This window comes from Mercurialis annua, linkage group LG1-X (assembly GCF_937616625.2).
Source record: "Mercurialis annua linkage group LG1-X, ddMerAnnu1.2, whole genome shotgun sequence".
Classification (NCBI taxonomy): Eukaryota; Viridiplantae; Streptophyta; class Magnoliopsida; order Malpighiales; family Euphorbiaceae; genus Mercurialis; species Mercurialis annua.
In genome coordinates, this window is record NC_065570.1 from 50,762,426 (window position 1) to 50,783,620 (window position 21,195).

At 31.3% G+C, this 21,195-nt stretch overlaps 2 protein-coding genes across 2 annotated transcripts; one reads left to right on the forward strand and one right to left on the reverse strand.

The window, feature by feature from the left end:
- Window positions 1–5,232: 5,232 nt before the first annotated feature.
- Window positions 5,233–7,652, reverse strand: LOC126665659 (protein ALTERED SEED GERMINATION 2). Its single transcript, XM_050358513.2, has 5 exons — window positions 7,392–7,652; window positions 7,050–7,301; window positions 6,466–6,609; window positions 5,682–6,380; window positions 5,233–5,594 (listed from the first exon to the last, which is right to left on the reverse strand). The coding sequence occupies exons 1-5, from the start codon at window positions 7,500–7,502 to the stop codon at window positions 5,349–5,351; spliced, it is 1,452 nt and encodes a 483-aa protein (XP_050214470.1). The 5' UTR covers window positions 7,503–7,652; the 3' UTR covers window positions 5,233–5,348.
- A 2,202-nt stretch (window positions 7,653–9,854) lies between these two features.
- LOC126672738 (uncharacterized) lies at window positions 9,855–13,849 on the forward strand. Its single transcript, XM_050366695.2, has 7 exons — window positions 9,855–9,870; window positions 10,278–10,294; window positions 10,728–10,735; window positions 11,249–11,867; window positions 11,954–12,527; window positions 12,643–13,256; window positions 13,418–13,849. Exons 1-7 carry the CDS (start codon window positions 9,855–9,857, stop codon window positions 13,847–13,849), a joined length of 2,280 nt encoding a protein of 759 aa, XP_050222652.2.
- The last annotated feature ends 7,346 nt before the right edge of the window (window positions 13,850–21,195 follow it).

Here is a 21,195-nt window from a genome sequence, read left to right on the forward strand (position 1 = left end):
TATTTATGTCAAATTCATTGTTTAGTTATTTAAAGTAACAAGTTTCTATCATACAAATAATTTATGAAAGTTCATTAAAAAACAATATATATACGTACGTATTTTTGAAGTAGATATATATACTTGTTAATTAGTTTGTTTATTATCAGTAACTAAAATTTAAACTAGGGTTTCCATACAAATTTAATTTTCATGTACTCACAACACGTGTATTCCAATTAGGAAATAACTACTGAAACATGTAAGGATTAGGAAACACAATACAAAAAGAAGGTTAATATAAGTACATAATCTATTGTGTTAATTTTTGTATTCTTTAACCCTTACCTGATCATGAAGATGGAAGAAGAAGCAACCGGTAAAAATCTAGAAGATGCGGCAAGGAATGTAGAAGAATCGGATTAAGAAAATTTCAGAGAGTAAATATATTTCTGAAAATTTCAGACAGTAAAATCGCTTCAATCGTCATTTTTCTAAGTGCATAAACACAGACCAAGATATTGATTGAACAAGAAAAAACATGCAACTGAAGTAATTGAGAAAGAGAAGCGAACTATAAGATTTTAATAAATTGTACTTCAAAATCATGATTAATCAACAAATAAAATTTAGAAAGACATAAAAATTTAGAAAGGTAGTAATTGATGGAACATCATAATTGTTATATTATTTATGAATTTTTCCAAAATGTTAATCTGAAACTAAAAGAAAAAGAGTTACATAACTTAAATGAAACAAAAATTCAAAAAATATAACTAGTTAACTAGTTAAATTTGGAAATCATATTCAAGAAAAATTATGAAATTAATGAGTTGAAAATATATTTTTTAAAATACGATAAACTTTTGTCAAAATGTGATATAATTAGAAACGCTTACGTACTAATCCATTAAAAATCATGTTAAACAACACCATCAATGACATAAGAAATAAAAAAGATCAGGAATGAAAAAACAAAAATTGATTATTTAAAAATTTGTTGACAAATTATGTGAATCCCAATATGATGCATAAAAGTTAAAGATTTCTTGTTCAATGAAGTTCTACAAGTAACATGGATTAGTTATGATTCAATTAGACTTATTTCATTAAAATATAAGCAGTTAACTAAATGAAAAATCATCAAAAGCAAATAAAAAAAAAATAGAAAAAATTTGAAGTGTTACAGTTACCTTTGTTCCGCATATAGGGAAACTTACTGGTGTATCAATTGCGGTGAATCAATTGCTTCCTCATTTCTGTTCCATCTGGATATATTTGCATGAAGTTGCTTGTTTTAATCAACGATTCATCACCATCTGCATGATCGAACACAATTTTTGGGTGCACAAATAGCCAATACATTTTGGTAACTGTCATCATGCATGTTGATAACTGTCACCATTTGCTTTTCCCTTGATGTATTGATTACTTGCTAAAACGGTTTGTTGCTTCAACGTTGGATTTCACTGTTTGAGATCGAATCTTTCGTATTGAGCTTTTGAAGGAGAAGATGAAAGTGGAAAGAAAATGAAATCGGAGAGCGCGAAATGATAACTCCGCTAAACACCAACTTATTCTCACTATTACGAATACAAGTGTTTCGCTACAAAAGTACGTCAATATTCTTCTTCATTTCTTTTTCACGATTTATCAAATTAACTACTAAAGGCGTGGTAATTTGATATGACTACTAGAGAATTCTATTTCTTAATGGGCCTTGTGAGGCCCATGATTGAGTCCAGGTCTTTTTTTCATCAAATTGAATGAAATGGAGCTCCGATTTGATCAGTGAGAATTTATGTTGAAAATAAAACATGTTTAAATTTTAAATTCTTACATTTGAATAATATTAGGTTTAACTGCTTTAAAGACATGAATTCTAATGTGTTTTTGTTCGCAGGAAAATATTTTCATACTCGAATCTTTGAATTTATAGATGGGTACTTTACAGCTCGATGCTTTAACCGGTTCGGTCCGAAAAGTTGAATAGGGTTTGATTAAACTAAATTAAAACATTAATCTGGAGGTTAAGAAACCCAAGCAAAATTATTGTTTAAACTACTCCTACTCCTAAATTAACCAACCGCGAGGGTTGAGGATAGAAAAGCGCAGGGCTTTGAAGTTGTATTTGTTGATTGATTTGAGTTGTAGCTAATACAAACCTAAAACTAGCTATTTATAGGGGACAGACCCTAAAATAGAAAACCTAGTCTAGTGAGATACAATCTCTTATTTAGATAAATACTAAACTAAATAATTAAAATAATGACTAAAAATAAGATAATGACTAAAAAAGATAACTACTAAGTTAAGATAGGAATAAAAGGATAGTCGATGGCTTTTGGGTTTAAAAACCCGAATTAGCCCATATGAGCTTTTCTTTTTGGGCCAGTGTAAACAATGCCCCCCACGTCTTTTTAGCTGGATGTTAAGAAAGGTGAAGAGACATATTTATATATTGTATGCCATAAATTATCCAGTGATCGGTCGCTTAGACCGAAAAAATCAAATTTATCGCTCACCATTTGTTTTGCCCGATCGGATTTCGGTAACCAGCACATAAAATTGATTGGCCTCATTATTATAAACTCAAGAATTATAAATCTTTGGCCGATCTTAGGTGCAAGCCGTGTCATTGTCTAGTTACTGCTCCTCCATTCATTTTTCCTTTCTTGCTCCTGTTTGCTCATAAAAAATGAAAGCTGGCCCACTCTTTTCTTTTCAATTCTTACAAGGACAAATGAACATTACTGCATGCTTCTACTCAGTTGAACAACTTGGCGGGCCACATGTCTTTTGTTGTATGATGGAATTTTCAATCTGATTTATTCCGGGCATGTCTAGATTTCTTGATTTGAACAAGAAATTTGGCCGATCATTTTTCTTAAAACACTGATAATCATTCATGATAGGCTCCAATTTTGATCGCCTATTTGCATTTGATACTTTGCTTGGCCGATATCTTTCGAACTCCAAGATTATTCGGCTTTTAGAGAAATTCGGCCCTTTTATTGGCAGTCTCAGCGATATATATTATCCTGACAAGATTTTCACCAATAATTTCACAACACTCGTTAAACTATCGAAATCCGCCTTTTTCTCCCTTTAAATTATTTTAATGGCTCCCTCCATCTGATTCATCGCCTCATCACATACCCGCCGATTTTTTCTAGACTAACTCATTACGCATGGTTATGAAATCGGCACGTGATAGTGAGGGACGAGAGAGAGGTAGGTTGCAGACATAATCATTTGTCTCCTCTTCGTGTACTTGATTCAGATGCTTGACTCTGAGATCGACGGTCGTCGTCCCAGCAGGGGGGTGCGTCGGTCCCCTTTTGCAGCTGAAACTCGACGGTCATTGTCACTGCGTCGGTCCTCTTTTGCGGCTGTAACCCTGACTTGTCGCCATTTGTCACGATCTTCTTCAAGTATGAATTTGGATCGCATGAACATGTGCAATCTACTTCGGGTTGGACTCGACTACTTGAACGAGTGCACCTATAAATTTTCTTCATAGTTCCGGTTTTTGTGCTCACCATAAATGCGTCCCCAGTGGAGTCGCCGATGTTTGCGTGGAAAATTTCCAGACACGCGAATCTTTGAATTTATAATGGGTTCTGTATGGAAGTATGCTTTAGACCGAAATTTAGTCAGAAAAGTGTGTTGTTTGGTTAAAGACATTTAACCACGTGATCTAATAGTAATAATTTGGGAGTTATGAACTCAGGCGAGATTAATACTGAAAACTACTCCTAAATTAACCAACCGCGGAGGTTGGGGATAGAAAAGCGCAGGGCTTTGAAGTTGTATTTGTTGATTGATTTGAGTTGTAGCTAATACAAACCTAAAACTAGCTATTTATAGGGGACATACCCTAAAATAGAAAACCTAGTCTAGTGAGATACAATCTCTTATTTAGATAAATACTAAACTAAATAATTAAAATAATGACTAAAAATAAGATAATGACTAAAAAAGATAACTACTAAGTTAAGATAGGAATAAAAGGATAGTCGATGGCTTTTGGGTTTAAAAACCCGAATTGAACATATGAGCTTTTTTTTTTGGGCCAGTGTAAACAGTTTTATAATTTTAACACGAATTTATAGTTTTGAAAATTTCATACACGAATGAGTAGTTTTTTGCAATTCAAAATATCAAGTAATTCGTGATATACATTGTTTCAGTGTGCATATCGACAATTTTTTAACGAATTATTGTTCAGCGTGCTAAATTGTAAAAATATGAAAGTTGGTGTTCGGCATTATGAAAATTCAAAATTTGTGTTAAAATTGTAAAATATGCTAAAATTCATGATTTTAAAGCAATTAAGCCTATATTTCATGATTCACTTTTTATAAAATTTATGTTTTTGATCCATAAATCTTTTATGTTTAAAGAATTTCAGTTTTTGACAAAAAAAAATATTTATACATCATGGCTTGATATCAATTCAAAGTCGGCCTTATTTGTGTTGTTAGATATAAATATAAACTTTGATTATTTAATTTTGAGATTTTTGTACATTATTTTTTTATGAAGTACAAATATATTTGTGTAAATAACTTAAGCCATTTGTATAAACAGCCTTTAAGCTTTTATAGTATAAAGTTAAATTGAAGTCTATTTTTCATTGCCCAAAGCTTACTCAATAGTCGTATTAAATTTAGAAGAAAAAAAAATAAAAGGGTTAACCACAAAACTATCCAGAAACAACTAAATTTATGGGGACCTTTCTTTAACATTTCTATTTTTCCCCACAAAAAATACATTGTAAATACGATAAATTTTTAGGTAGGCTCAGTCTATCACGTTATTTATAGACTAAACTTATCATATTGTAATACGTCATTAAAATATTTAATGGTAATATTACGCTAATGCCACTATTTTAATAACGTGTTATAATATAATAGACTTTGTCCATGAATGATGTGGTAGAATGGGTCTATCTAAATATTTCTCAATACATCTAAGAATTTCTCTTGTAGATACATATAAGATACCTCAAAGATATTATTCAATTCCACGAACAAATCTACATGTAACCTTAATATTATTCAAATGTAAGATTTTAAAAATTTAAACATGTTTTATTTTCAATCTAAATTCTCACTGCTTCTCATGAACATATATAACATAACTATGAACATATCGATCTCTAGTTATCTACTTAAGGCCTTGAAAGAATTCTATGTTTAACCCAACTCCATACAATCCCATCTGCTATGCAAGAACAGGAAGACATTGAAGTAAACATATTATTATTGATACAAAACTGTACAAAAAGCAAGGACTTTCAGGGCAAGAAGTTCCATGAGAAACATGGAATAGGAAATTCGTACGCGTCTAACTTACAAACTCTAGCTAATATTACACTCTCCGGAATTTTCGTCTGAACCCGCTTCGGAAGAAGCATCGCCGGTTGAAAATCCAAAAGCATATGCCTCTGCTTCTTCGTCATCACTCTCAACATCACCTCTATTATATCTCCTTTCTACATATGCTAATGCTTGCCGCCTTTGCAGGCGCAGAACGTGCATGATCACATCTGGGGTAAGATTCACCCGCGAATTGTCCTCTCTCCCCTGCCGATTTGATTCCATAATCTTTTCGTACAGAAGAAAACAATGGGATAATCAATATCAATATTAATCCAAAAGCAAAAAAATAAAGAAAAATGCAAACTTTAGTACCCGTTCCACGTTGTCAGGAATTGGAGAATGCTCACTTGCCATGGGAACCCAAAGTTTCACATTTTTTTCTAATCCACATGTAGCGAACATAGGCATATGTGGATGGGGATCGATTTGATTTACAACATATCTATCGCCAGACATCAGACGCACTAGCTTACCATCTTTCTTTTTCCAAATAAATATATTTCCGCAATCTGATCCACTCGATACATATTCATCATTAGGTCCAAAGAAACTCACTCCTTTAACTGTCTTTGAATTTCTATGACCTGTGTAAACTTGCGGCTCTTCAGGTTTTTGCAGATCTTTGGATGGCACAGACAACGGGTCGGGGCCAATTCCCATGCTTTTCTGAAATAAATAAATAAGTTCATCATTGTAAGAGACAAGCAGTTCGCTTGTGTTAGAGTATGCCAATCCCGTGATGTGCACATTTTTACCCCCGATCAAGTGACGAGGGCAGAATATGTTGAAGGGTGCATCCAAACTATTTGACGCGTCCCATCCGCATTTTCTTAAGTCGTAAACACGTGCATATTCATCAGAACCTCCAACAGCAAAGTAATGCGGATTCCTTGGGTCAATTACGATGGAATTCAAACTTATACAATTAAAAGATCGTCTGCTGTTATTTTCTGTGAATGAAGAACAGCAGACAAGCTTGGTAGAAGACGAGCTGCGCATACGCAGATCAAACTGCAAAGTAATGAAAATGATCAACTGCCGGACTAAACAAACAACCGAAAGAACTTCCGAAAAAGCATAACATAAATTAACCAACATGTTGCACAAAACCATCTTCACCGCAACTATAAAATATGTGGGGACTTCCTGGCTCCACAGCAAGCTTGTAAACACGCCCTTGGTGCTTCCCCAACTTTTTCGTATCAACTCTGCCATCCTCCAGCACCTGGCCAACTCTCACCTGCAGGTATACAACAGATGAAATGCATAAAACCGACGGGCTAACCTATCAATAACAAACTACAAAAACAATATCACAATTTCGAAATTGATCCCCGATAGCTCAAATATGTAGCATGGACACGGATATGGAGAAACGGGACACGGATATGACGAGATGGTGTTATTATAAGGTTTCCTATGTTAAATATGAAGTTTCATGTCTGTTGATTAAATGAAGGGTGCGTGCTACTTAGGCTCAAAGTAAAAGCGAACAACGATAAATTGATCACCAATAGCTCGGATTCGAACTAAGCTAATACATAATTCTAATAAATCTAAGAATTCACGGATGATATCTAATCACTCAATTTTTCATATTTGCTAGAATTCAACAACTAAAGAACAAACTACAAGCTTTGAAAGAACTGAAATTTAACTCAATTCTTGATCATAATTCACCTGACCATCAGCTGAAGAAGTAACTATTGTACGATCATCAGTTAAAGGCATGATCTTGGTCTGAAATATGTTATCAAAGTGACCAGAAGGATATGAAACAGTTGTTGTTCCACTAATCCAATCCCAAAACATAACATTTTTATCATCAGAACCTGACACAAGAACATCACCAGTAGAGTTAAACTCTACTGAATTTACACAACCCTCATGACCCATCAGCTTCCCATAAAGATTTATTTGCTTCACAATTTCCTGCATCAAAATTAATTTATTGGTTATCATTAAAACCATGAAAACAATTTAAAAACAGTGAAAAAATAGGCAATCAATCAAAAAAAATACCTCAGAAGCAGAGAATGTTTTGGAGAAGTTTCTGGGTTTGAATAAACCAAGTTCTCTGTTGTGAATTTGTGAAAATCCATGTTTAATTCTCTTGTTATAAGGAAGTTCCATTTAGCAGTGGAATTTTGTTTTTGTTTTGTTTTTTCTTTTTCGATTTTGAGAGATAAAGGAGAGAAAAATATGGGTTTGGAAGAGGAAAACAGAGGACTTGACTTTGATACATACAGTTGCAGAATTGCACTTTCTTGTTAACTCCTTACAATTAATCATGGATTCTCATTATTATGCTTTTTTCTTTTTTCTTTTTCTAATTCAGAATAGAGCAATACTATTTAACCCACCAAAATTAACTCATCTTAGGTAGATTCAGTCCACCACGTCATCCGTAGACTAATCCTATCATATTATAACACGTCATTAAAATAATGGCACTATCGTAATATTACTATTCAAAAGTATAAATAAGTAATAAACAAAATTATGATAGTGCCACTATTTAATGACATGTCATAATGTGATAGGCTAGTCTACGGATGATGTGGTAAACTGAGTTTATCTAAAAATATCTCCTCATCTTATTATCTTGCATGATGTGTCAACAAACGAGTAGATATATTTAAAAAGGAAATTTAAGATATACATTCTTGAAAAGAAATTAAGCAAATAAAAAACGGTCACGTCGGGCAATATAAAAAAATAGATTAATTTTGTTAAGTAGCATTTTCCTTCAAAATAATATATAATTTTAATGTATTATGAGGCAGTGAGCTCTTCCTTCCCTCTAGTAGGGCTGTGCGATCGGTCGGTTCGGTCAGTTAGAACGATCGAACTGAAAAACGGAAAACCGAAATTGGGTGAAAATTTAAATTCGAACCGAAACCGAAATTGGTACAAACCGAAATTTCAGTTTGGTTTGGTTTAAAACCGATTTTTTTAAATTATTTTTTTCCAATTTTTTGATATAAAAAATTAATAGATTATTAATTAATGATAACTTTACATATATTATTAGTGTGTTTTATCTACTATAATAAAAAAATTAACTTTTATATTAGATATAATTAAAAAATAAATATTAAAAGAGTATAAATAAATATATTGTTTACACCAAAATTAAAAATATACCACATTTGCGACGTTCTATAACTCGAAACGATCGTATTCCAGCGGCGTATCACGGTAAGCTTGACGTTTTATCGTTTAAACAGATATATTTTGAGTTATATTGATTCAAAGTTTTAGGCCACGATTTTATCGTTTTATCGACTATATGATTGTATTTGAATGTTTTGAAGTTAGAATTAGCGTTTTGGACACGTTTAGAGCGTTTTGACGCATTGGAGCATGTCGGAATCGATCCCCGGGCATAGCCCGTGGTTGTGAGTCGCACAGTCTATAGACTGTGCGGACGCACAGTCCCCCTACGCGGACGCACAGTCCCTCTGCGCGGACGCACAGGTAGACGCGCGGACGCACATTGTTTTCACCAATTGACCTAGTTTCTCGAGAAAATTTCGTACGCGCATACCGAGATTTAAAATTGATTAGTATTCGATTAATTATCGATTAATTAGAGTCGTTAACCTAACGAGGTTAAATGAAAATTGAATTAGCAAAAATATAAAATTAGCTAAAATTGGCATTTTTAAAAGCATATGTTAGAACCAACGGCATTTGAAATAGTTTGACATTTTTAAGACGATAAGTCTTAATGAAAAAAAAAATCATAATCATAAACTAATATTTTACTACACATATAGAACATGGAAAAGAGCTCAATCATATAAATTGAGATAACTGTAATTCCGGAATTGGGATGTCACCGGACCAGGTCAACTCGTAATATGCTCCAAATTGACTTAAAAGATATTCGAAATAAACTCGATAAGAATTTCTCGTTCAGAGTAAACTTGAGTCAATTCTCGACTCCGATTCAAATACTAAGGCCCTGTTTAGTTGTGGGAAATATTGGCTGTTTTTCAGAAAATTACTCCAAGAAAACTGGAAAACAGAATCTGGTGTTTAGTTGTATTATTTTCTAATTTAGAAAACTAGAAAACAATTTTCATAATTTTCCATATTATAACTAGAGAAAAATACATATTTACCTAAAATACAAAAATAATATGTTAATATATATCAGCGCGGAAATCTTACAAAAAATACATCACGAATTTAAACCTTTTATTTTTTTACTCTCCTCACTTTTATAATTATAAATTTACATCCACTATATAAGCTCATTAATTTCACTAACAACGAGGTTCCTTCTTTTTCTCTCTCAATTTTCTCTCTCTATTTTCTCTCTCTATTTTCTCACAGCTCGTTTTCAAGCTCTCTGTTTTGAAAAAATCTTCTCCGATTCTGCAAATTCTTAAATCCAGATCTCTGTAACAACTTCCAGATCTCAAAAAATAGTTCGTTCCTTATAATCTGCTCGAAAAACAGCTCGCTCTTGAAAAAATGGAGATTCTTGAAGGTAATTGACTATATTCGTGAATAAAATTGCTTTTTATATTATCTTCTTTTGATTGTACGATTATAAAAATATGATGATATTTGAATTTTAACCTATAAGAAAAATCAATCTGATACTTATATGATATTGTGATGCAAATCTGATAATGTGATCCTCATCTGATAATCTGATACTCATATTGATGTTGTCTGATAATGTAATGTCATATGATTATCATATGAGTATCTGACAGTCTGATTATGACACAATGTGATTCTCAAATGATACTCTTGTGATAATTTGATATACTCATACTCATATGATAATGTGAAAAAAAAAATACTTATATGATATTGTGATGCATATAATCTGATACTCATATGATAATGTGATAGTCATTGATACTATGAGTGTCATATGATAATCAGATAGTCATATTGAAGCTGTGAGTGTCATATGATAATGTTATATGATTATCACATAATGTGATGCTCATATTGAAGCTGTGAGTGTCATATGATTATCATATGACTATCTGACAGTCTGATTATCATATGAGTATCTGACAGTCTGATTATCATATGAGTATCTGACAGTCTGATTATCATATGAGTATCTGACAGTCTGATTATCATATGAGTATCTGACAGTCTGATTATCATATGACTATCTGACAGTCTGATTATCATATGACTATCTGAAAAAACTGATTATCATATGAGTATCTGACAAAACTGATTATCATATGAGTATCTGACAGTCTGATTATCATATGAGTATCTGACAAAACTGATTATCATATGACTATCTGACAGTCTGATTATCATATGAGTATCTGACAAAACTGATTATCATATGAGTATCTGACTATCTATCAGACTGTCAGGTACTGTTATGATAATCAGACTGTCAGATAGTCATATGATAATCAGATAGTCATATTGAAGCTGAGAATGTCATATGATTATCATATGAGTATCTGATAGTCTGATTATCATATGATTATCTGACAGTTATCATATGAGTATCTGACTATCTATCAGACTGTCAGATAGTCATATGATAATCAGATAGTCATATTGAAGCTGTGAGTGTCATATGATAATGTCATATGATTATCATATGATAATCTGACAGTCTGATTATCATATGAGTATCTGACAGTCTGATTATCATATGACTATCTGACAGTCTGATTATCATATGACTATCTGAAAAAACTGATTATCATATGAGTATCTGACAGTCTGATTATCAGATGATACATTATCATCAGATTATCATATGATATTGTGATACTCTTATGATTATTTAATAATGTGATACACATATGATAATGTATCAACTGATACACATATGATAATATTTCAACTGATAATCATCTGTTTATCATTTTCAGGATGGAATTTATCCAAGTACTAATGCAACATGATGGGCAATGGACTGAAGATGGAAAGTATACTGACTTCAAAATGACAGGAATTTTATTGGAAATGAACTGCACATTCAATAGTTTTATCGAATTAGTATATCAAAGTTTGCAAGTTCAAGATACTGAAACTGAATTAGATATTCAATATCTAATCAGTGATGATTATCCTCCAGTCAAAATAGCAGATGAAAGAAGTCTCAGATTCTATATACAGTTAAAGAAGAGTGAACTTAACTTCACAAGATATCCAATCTGCATCATATTGAATAAATCTGCTTCTTTTTTGGAAACATCATCATCAGAAGCTGCAAACAATTCACTTCTTGTTCATGAAGACAATATAACGCAACTGGATGAACAAAACTCTAAAGAAACAGAAATGTCTTATTCAAATTTGGATATGATTGAATATGTAAACCTTCTCTGCACACTTCAAGAAAATCTTCCAGAAACAAATTTTGATGAAGATCATGTTGCAACCAATCAAGCAAATCAGAAAATAGAAGAAGGAGGTATATTCAAAGATAAAGAAACATTAATATCAGAGATGAGCCTATATGGACTAAAAGAACACTTTCAGTTCAAGGTACATTTCAAATATTCTGATTTTGACATTTTATTATCATAACAGTTTTACAAAAAACTGATACTGTATATTATTAATAATTACAGGTCCAAAAATCATGCGCAAGACAGTACCGATTAAAATGCATAGATGACCATTGTGATTGGAAATTTTATGCCTCGAAAATTGGTCATACAAAAATGTTTCGAGTACGTAAGTTCAACAATTATCATACATGTTCTTTGGAGATGAGAATGGGAGACCTGAGGTTTGTCAGCTCAAAAACCATAGCAAAAATAATAAAGTCAAACTTGTTGGATATCAAGACAATTTACACACCTAATGACATAATCAGAGACATGAGAAATGATTATAGCATTAAATTGGATTACTGGAAAGCTTGGAAATGTCCAGAAATTGCACTAGAGCTTTTAAGAGGGAAACCAGAAAATTCATTTGGTCTACTACCGAGATATCTTCACATGGTGAAGCAAACAAATACAGTATCAGTTGTAAGCTTACAAAGAAATGTGGATCATACTTTTCTTTATGCATTCATGTCACTTAATGCATCAATAAGTGGATGGAGTCACTGTATGCCTATTATGGTTGTTGATGCTACATTTTTGAAAGGACCATTTGGAGGTTCTCTGTTTTCAGCTTCAACTCTTGATGCAGCAGGTATGATTAATATCATTATCATCACGATATCATCATATTATCATTACAGTATCATTATAATATCATTACAGTATCATCGTAATATCATTATTTTATTTTGCTTCTTATTTTACAGGAAAAATCTTCCCTCTTGCCTTTTCAATAACAGATTCAGAAAATGATGCATCTTGGAATTGGTTTTTTAGACAAATCAAAACTGTTTTTGGTGTAAGGGAAGGAATGTGTATAATTTCAGACAGACATATGAGTATTAAAAATGCAATAGAAAGTGTTTTTGCTGGAGAAGTTCAACATGATATTTGCTTATATCATTTACTAAGTAACGTGAAAAGCAGATTTAAAAAGGATCAGAAGACAATTAAAGACCTGTTCAAAGCAGCAGCAAGAGCTTATACAAAGGAAGAATTCAATACTCATATGGCAGAAATGAGCAACGTAAATCCAAGAGTTACAGCTTATCTCAAAGATGCAGGTTTTGAAAGGTGGGCAGTTTCACATTCTGTGAACAAAAGATACAACATAATGACTTCAAATACTGCTGAGTCATTTAATGCAGCAGTAAATAGAGCACGAGAATTACCAGTTACGATGCTTATGGAATACTTGAGAAATTTGGTTCAAAGGTGGAGCTACAAGAACAGAAATATTGCTAAAGGAACCTTTACAAAATTGTCTTCAAAATATGATGTTGTCCTAAGGCAAAACTATTTAGATTCACTCAAAATAGAGGTACGGATTCATTCTTATCACAGCTAGAAATATTTTCATCTTATCATGCTATTATCAGTTTATTATCATGCTATTATCATATGCTATTATCAGTTTATTATCATTCTATTATCATATGCTATTATCTTTTAATATTTTTGACATTATCACATGTATATCAGGTAGAGCCATCTAATGATGTCATATACACTGTTACTGAAAATGGTGATACCTCTACTGTTAACATCAAGGAAAAATCTTGTACATGCAACAGATATCAAGAAGAAATGATCCCATGTAAACATGCTGCTGCTGTATTAAACTACAAACATCAAGACCCAACTGAATATTGCTCAAAGTACTTCACAAATGAAGCAATGCTTGCTACATATGCACAAACTGTATACCCAGTTCCTAAAAAAGAAACATGGGAAGTCACTGCAGAGGTTGAGGATATCATTGTCTTACCTCCTATAGGGAGAACTAAGCCAGGAAGACCAAAAAAGAGAAGAATAAAAGGAGCAGAAGAACAAAAGAATCAAAACAAGTGCAGCAGATGTGGATATTATGGACATAATCGTAAAACTTGTAAAAATATTCCAAAAAACAGATAGAAAACTGTGATTTGAGATTTTCAATAGTACTATTTTTCAATAAATAAAAAAATATCATTCAATATCTGATGGAGTAATATCATGTTATTATCATAATATTATCATTACATTATCATCTTATTATCAACCATATATCATTATGATAAAATATTATCATATGTTTATCATCTAAGTATTAAACATATGATAATCATTAAAATATATAAAATCAGATAATCATAAACTTGATAACAGTAACATATAATTATCATATGAGTCACAGTAAACCAGACATCTGATAAATGGACAACAGTTTATTATCATTTATGAATGTTATTATCATAATATTATCATTACATTATCATCTTATTATCAACCATATACAAATATTATAAAATATTATCATATGTTAATCATTAAAATATATAAAAATCATCTAAATATTAAACATATGATAATCATTAAAATATATAAAATCAGATAATCATAAATTTGATAACAGTAACATACAATTATCATATGAGTCAAAGTAAACCAAACATCTGATAATGAACAAACAGTTTATCATCATTTATGTATCACAAACTTATCATCTCATTATCATAAAACTGATCAAACAATTGTCATTACATCATAATAAAAGTCATTAACAGTAAAAAAAATCTACACAACCATTTTTTTTTACAGAATAACAAAATGAAACACCTAAACCAAAAACTAAAACATTAACATTCATTTGATATATATCCACTCTTGATCTTCTACCTTCCATAAATGTACAGATTTGCTGCATATCGCTCACGAACAACACTACAACTGATTTGTCTCGGAATAGCCTTCCCTTCTATCAAGTATTCAGCAAAAGCTGCAACGTAAACGCCACAATCTCTGCATTGTGGTATAATAATTATGAAACTATCTCATTAAATCACTATTTCAAAAAATATAAAAAGACCAAAAGATAGAGACTTACGCATCCTCTTGAACAGGAAGGTTGTTAACATAAGCTACAACGAATGGATCAGTGTTTTTCTTGCCCATATAATAAACAAATTTGAAGTTGATGTCCCTTCGATCATAAAATCCAACAGTATCCAATAGAAATGGGATCAATGTTGCATATGCATTCATAGCAATAGCAGTATGCTTGTCATAGAGCTCACTCCTGCGAGAGTTGTAGATAAAAAAAGTCCTATATTCAAAACTGAGCTTAGCAAGAATCCAATGATCCTGATTTTCACCATCAACTTTAAGATGAACTGGGAACAGTACATTCTTCACATCTCCCCAAGCCCTCTTATAAACACCATCTTCACCAACAATGATATTATACAATTCAGAGAACTGCAGTATTTCAGTCACACTGCCAACCTCCTTATAGATTAAATACCCATTCTGCACATACTGGTCAAAGAAATTTGCACATGTACTGTAACCATTGTTCAGAAACATACACTTCTTCCTCAAATATGCAAACAGGCAGTCAATATGCTGAAAATAAAATAATAAAACAAACCAAAAGTAAGAAGACATAATAGAAGTATCATAAAAACATTTATGATCATAAAAACACATATTATCATAATGTTATAATTAGATTATCATAATGTTATCAGAAAACATTATCTCATTATTTTATCCACTGTTTTCATTACCAGTGATTATCATAATGTTATCAATCTATATTATCATATTGTTATCAATCAATCATATAATTATATAAACAATATAATGATACACTTACACTTGAATCCAAATAAGCTCCAGGTGTATGAAGCTTGAAAAAGAAATCTTTCACACGAATTTCCTCTCCGCCAAGCCTTATAACTGGTTTTAAAATTTTATAGTTTGGATAATAAATTTCATGGCTACAAAAATTCAAAAAAATTGTGTTACAACAAGATAAAAAAAAATATACATATTAAAATAAGAAAATGACAGAAAGCTTACTGCTCTGTTTTCCTCTTGTATGTGCCAACACAAATCCAATCATTAAATTCAGAAAGCCATGCTTGATTACACATATCAGACACACTTTCTAGGAGCAACGGATTGCGATTTACAAACACCAAACCAACTGATTTAACCTTTTCAGGTTTGTCTAAGTTTCGAACTTTTTCCAGTAAAGCAAAAGATGGAATTGCCCAACTTTTTACATTTGTCAACGTTGTCTCCTTTTTCAAATTTTCACTAGTTTTCCTTGTGGGAAGCTGTTACAATACGAAAACAAAACATTGCATTATCATTACAATATCAAAAAATATTACATCTAATTAAAAATAAAATAAATTTAAAAACATTACTTTCAATCTCCTTCTTGGAGGAGCAGTAACTGTTTTAACTGGTATATCTTGTTCAGCAATGACATTCTCTTCTTTTATAACTGTTTTTTTAGGAACCTTATTTCATAAAACAGAAGGTTCAGTTAACTTATCTTGCATAAATAATTGAAAAATAAACAAAACCTAAATTTAATAAATACCTCATTCGAAATCCAGGTAGACAAAGATGCCACAATAGAAGATACTTGTAGCTCACAAGCAGCAAGACCATCCATCTCAGTATCAGAATTATCATCCACTTTCTTCTCTAAAGTTGTCTTTGCAACATCTAAATCTGATTGCTCAACAGGAGGTGTCATAAACTCATCACTACAGACTTCACCAATCATCTCAAGTTCAACTTCAATTTGTTTGTGCATATCAGTTTTTTCACCAGCAGCACTACAAACATTCTGTTACATAAAAAATAATCAAAAATATTTCATATTATCATAATAGTATCATAGAGTATCATATAATTATCATGACACACTCAATGTATAAAAAAATTACATTATCATAACAGTATCAAAACATATTATCATAGAATTATCATTATCATAACAGTATCACATAAATGTAAAAAATAAGACATTATCATGTAATTATCATTATCATAACAGTATCACATAAATGTAAAAAATCAGCTCATATAAACACCATATTATCAATAAATTATCAATTAAAAAATAATAAAATTACATTATCATAACAGTATAAAAATAATACATTATCATTACAGTATCATGTAATTAACTTACAAGTAGCCATACAACTCAAAAAATAAAAAAAAGAACAGTATCATTACATTATCATAAAAAAAGAAGAGAGCAAAAAATTAACAAACTTGTATGTTTATACCTCCAAGTCAGATTCCTTTTCTTTTAAACTCAATTGTTCCTTGTCTGGAACACCATCAGTACAAATAGACTGCTCAGTTGCAACAGAATGCAGAGCTTCGTTAATATTCTTATCCTGCACCATCAGCTCAACAGCAGTAACATTCTCAGCCTGCTCCAACGGCTCAACGAAATTGACATTGTCGACCTGCTCCAACGGCTCAACGGAATTAAAATTCTCAGCCTGATTAATATCATCAGCTACATTTACATTCTCAGCATCCCCAATTACATCCCTTTTTTGAACTAAATCAGCATCCTCAACTTCTTCTGTTATGTCAGGTAACTCAGCCTCCTTAACTACATCAAATTTATCAGTACACTGACTAGGATTGCTATCAAAAAAAGCATCCACATCAAAATTCCTCTCTGAATCATCAGCAATAGAATCAACTTCTGCCACAGCTTCTCCCACATCTTCAGCCACATCTTCTACACCACAATCATCAATTTCAGGATTATCATTGGACAAGGATTTCACTTCCTCAACATTTACCTCAGCATCAATCTAATAGCAGAAAAAGATTAATTAGTAAAATGTACAGTTAATTATAAAGAAATCAACAACAATAAAAAAATACCTTTCCTCCAACTGATTCAGAAACAGATACAACATTTTCATTATTTAAAATCGCAGCACTCTCCTTAAAGACCTTATGACTCACATCATCATCACTCACAGTTTCCTCCGATGAGCCACTGTTATTCTCATTAACAGTCTGCAAAAACAAAAATTAATAAAATTAATAATTAGAATAATGCATATTATTAAAATATATATAAAAATATTTACCTCAGAATCACCGTCAGAAGAATATATCAGTTCTTCTACAGTATCAGTCTATATTAAACAATGATTATATCATTATAAATAAAAGAGATTATCATAACAGTATCATCATATTCTCATTAATTAAAAACATTATCATGAACATATAAGCCATTAACAAAACAGCAAAACACAACTCATGAAAAAGCATAAAAATAACAGTACAATTAAGTATTATCATAGAGGTATCATTGCAATGCTAACAATAAATATGTAATATTAAAACAGTATCAGTTTTATGCAAAAATGTTATCATACAGTTATTATTCAATTATCATACAATTATCATATTATCAGATGAGCATCACATTATTAGATGAGCATCAAAATATCATATAAGTATCAGTATTTTCACATTATCATACAGTTATCATAATATACTATTATCGTAATGTTATTATAAAAACACATACCTTTCCAGATTTGTCATCAAAAATATCACTCAATTGATTTTCTTCAAAACTAACCACAGAAGCACAAATGCGCTTTCGAACGTCACACTCCACATCAGAATAATCAGCCTTGTTATCAAAAATTAGTGCTTTCAATTCATGGACAAATTTAATACAAGCAGACCTTGCCACTTCCAATATTTTATCTTCAGAATCAGAAGCAGAAGTTCTTGCTCGCTTCACAACTTGACCTTGATAATTTAGTCCAGTAACAATAAGTTGACTTGACACAAACTCATTTGCTACAATATTTGAAAGCACTGAGACCTATAAAAAATAAAAAATAATTATCTCACAAATAACACACAAATCAATAAAAGAAAAAAAGTTAAATAAGAATCATAATACCTTTTCAGTTCCATCATCAAAAACCTGAAAGTCAAAGTTTTGCATTTTCTTAATATCCTTCGGACTCCAACGCAGTAATCGAGGATAAACAGCAGCATTGCTCAAAGTACACAAATACTCAGGCACAGAAACCACTGTTTCATAAAACCAAAACTGAATAGCATGCGGAAAACCATACAAACGATAGAAAGCAGATTGACTTGATGCATTATGTTTAGTCCACAGCTTGTTCTTAGTAGACTGAACAAATAACTGGAATGAATATTTTCCCATGGAAAATCATCATAATCAGGGCAGTCAAGCAAGTGAATGAACCGATCGTCAACCAAAGTAGTCCCAAGATGACCCAATAAAAAACACTGAACCATGTAAAGCTTTGCAAACTTTACAGCATCTTCATCATTCTCCCACGCAGCCTCTTTAAATTTCGCTTCAATAACCTGACGGGTAATCTTGCTCACATCACCAAAATATTTATTAAAAAAATTATTGTCCTTAAAATGACCAGAAAACCTTGACACATCACCAACACAAACAAGTCCACTAACAAGACCAAACTCATATAGACTGAATCGCATATTCTGCGAACCGTAATGAAACCAAAGCTCTGACAAATTGCTGTGATGAACTTCCCTTAAAAGTATGGCATGTATGAGTCTAAGACTCAGTACATCCTTGTCAAGTTCTAGAAAGGCACCAAACCTACTGTTCTTGAACGTTGCTAACTGATCTTCACTAAGCTTCGATTTTATGTGTTTCAGCACTGCATTCTGTGAAGCATTTCCAACTTTACCGACAAACCGATCCTTTGGACCAAGTAACAAATCAAATGTTTGCAATAAACACAAATGCAAAGAGTATTATAAATGGTATCATAATGTTATCAGTTATACAAAAATATTATTATAAAAAAACATCATTATCATCATGGTATCATACTGTCATAAAATTGTCATCAGTTATACAAAGAGTATTTAAAAACATCATAAGAGTATCAACAGAAACAAATATTTTATATTATCATCATATTATCAAACAACTGAACACATACAAGTTGCACAACATTATCACAAAAAATGACATATTATCATAATATTATCAGTATACACATTTATACTAACATAACGCTATCATCATGTTATCATCAACTTATCATCATGTTATCATCAACTTATCATCATGTTATAATCATATAATCATTCGATTATCAGTACACTTACCATCATGGTATCATACTGTCATAAAATTGTCATCAGTTATACAAAAACTATTAAAAACATCATAAGAGTATCAACATAAAAGCAATATTTTATATTATCATCATATTATCAAATAACTGAACATATACAACTACCAGAAAAAACAACACTCTCAAAATGACATACTATTATCATAAGAGTATCAACAGAAACAAATATTTTATATTATCATCATATTACCAAACAACTGAACACATACAAGTTGCACAATATTATCACAAAAAAGCATATTATCATAATATTATCAGTATACACATTTATACTAACATAACGCTATCATCATGTTATCATCAACTTGTCATCATGTTATAATCATATTATCATTCGATTATCAGTACAATACGAAAAAAACACAATTAATCAAAAAAATACCTGAAATGAATCATTCTTATTCAAATTATCAGTACCAAGCCTTTTCCTCTTAATATCTCTTTTAGGTACCACAAAATTTGCTTTCCTTTTTCCAGCAACAGACTTCTGCACAGATTTTGATTTCTTTATTGCTTTCTTCTCTATTTTAGGAGTAACAGGTTTACTACCAATAGTCTTTTTCCTCAAACTCATACGGACCGGAGAATCAGAAGCTTCCTCCATTTCTTTAGGAGCAATGTCAGGATTCTTCAATTGAATCAAGAATTCCGATAATGTTTGATCAAAATCAGTATCAGACATAATGTATAATAAAAACTGGAGATAAAAAGTATAAAAAAACGAAATCAGTGATAAGAACTAACAAAATATCAATAATTGTACATGCATTAACAGATTCACAAATTTTTAATACAAAATCATTTGCAATTCATATTGTAAGATAAAAAAAACTATTAAAATCATAAAAAAAACACAATCCTAGATCTAACACAACAAAAAATAAGATATAACAAAAGCATAACCGTTAAAAATAAAAAAAAATTAGAGAAATCACTCACCGATGAACAATGCAGATGATAGAGCAGTAACAATGGAAGATACAACAATCAAAAAACGATACAGTGAAGAGCAAATAAATCAGAAAACACGAAGAGTGAAATAGAACGAGAACGAGAGAGAATAGAAGAGAAGAGAAAAGAGGGAAACAGGAAATAATGAGCAATAACTGCCCTAAGAGTATAAAAGAAAACTTTTAAATAAAACGGCGTAAAAAACAATGAAACAGCGCAAATATAATTAAAAATGACACGTGGGAGTAAATACACAAATAACAATAAAAGAGGAAGTATTTTTTATATCTTTTAATAAGGGAGGTAATCTATATAAAT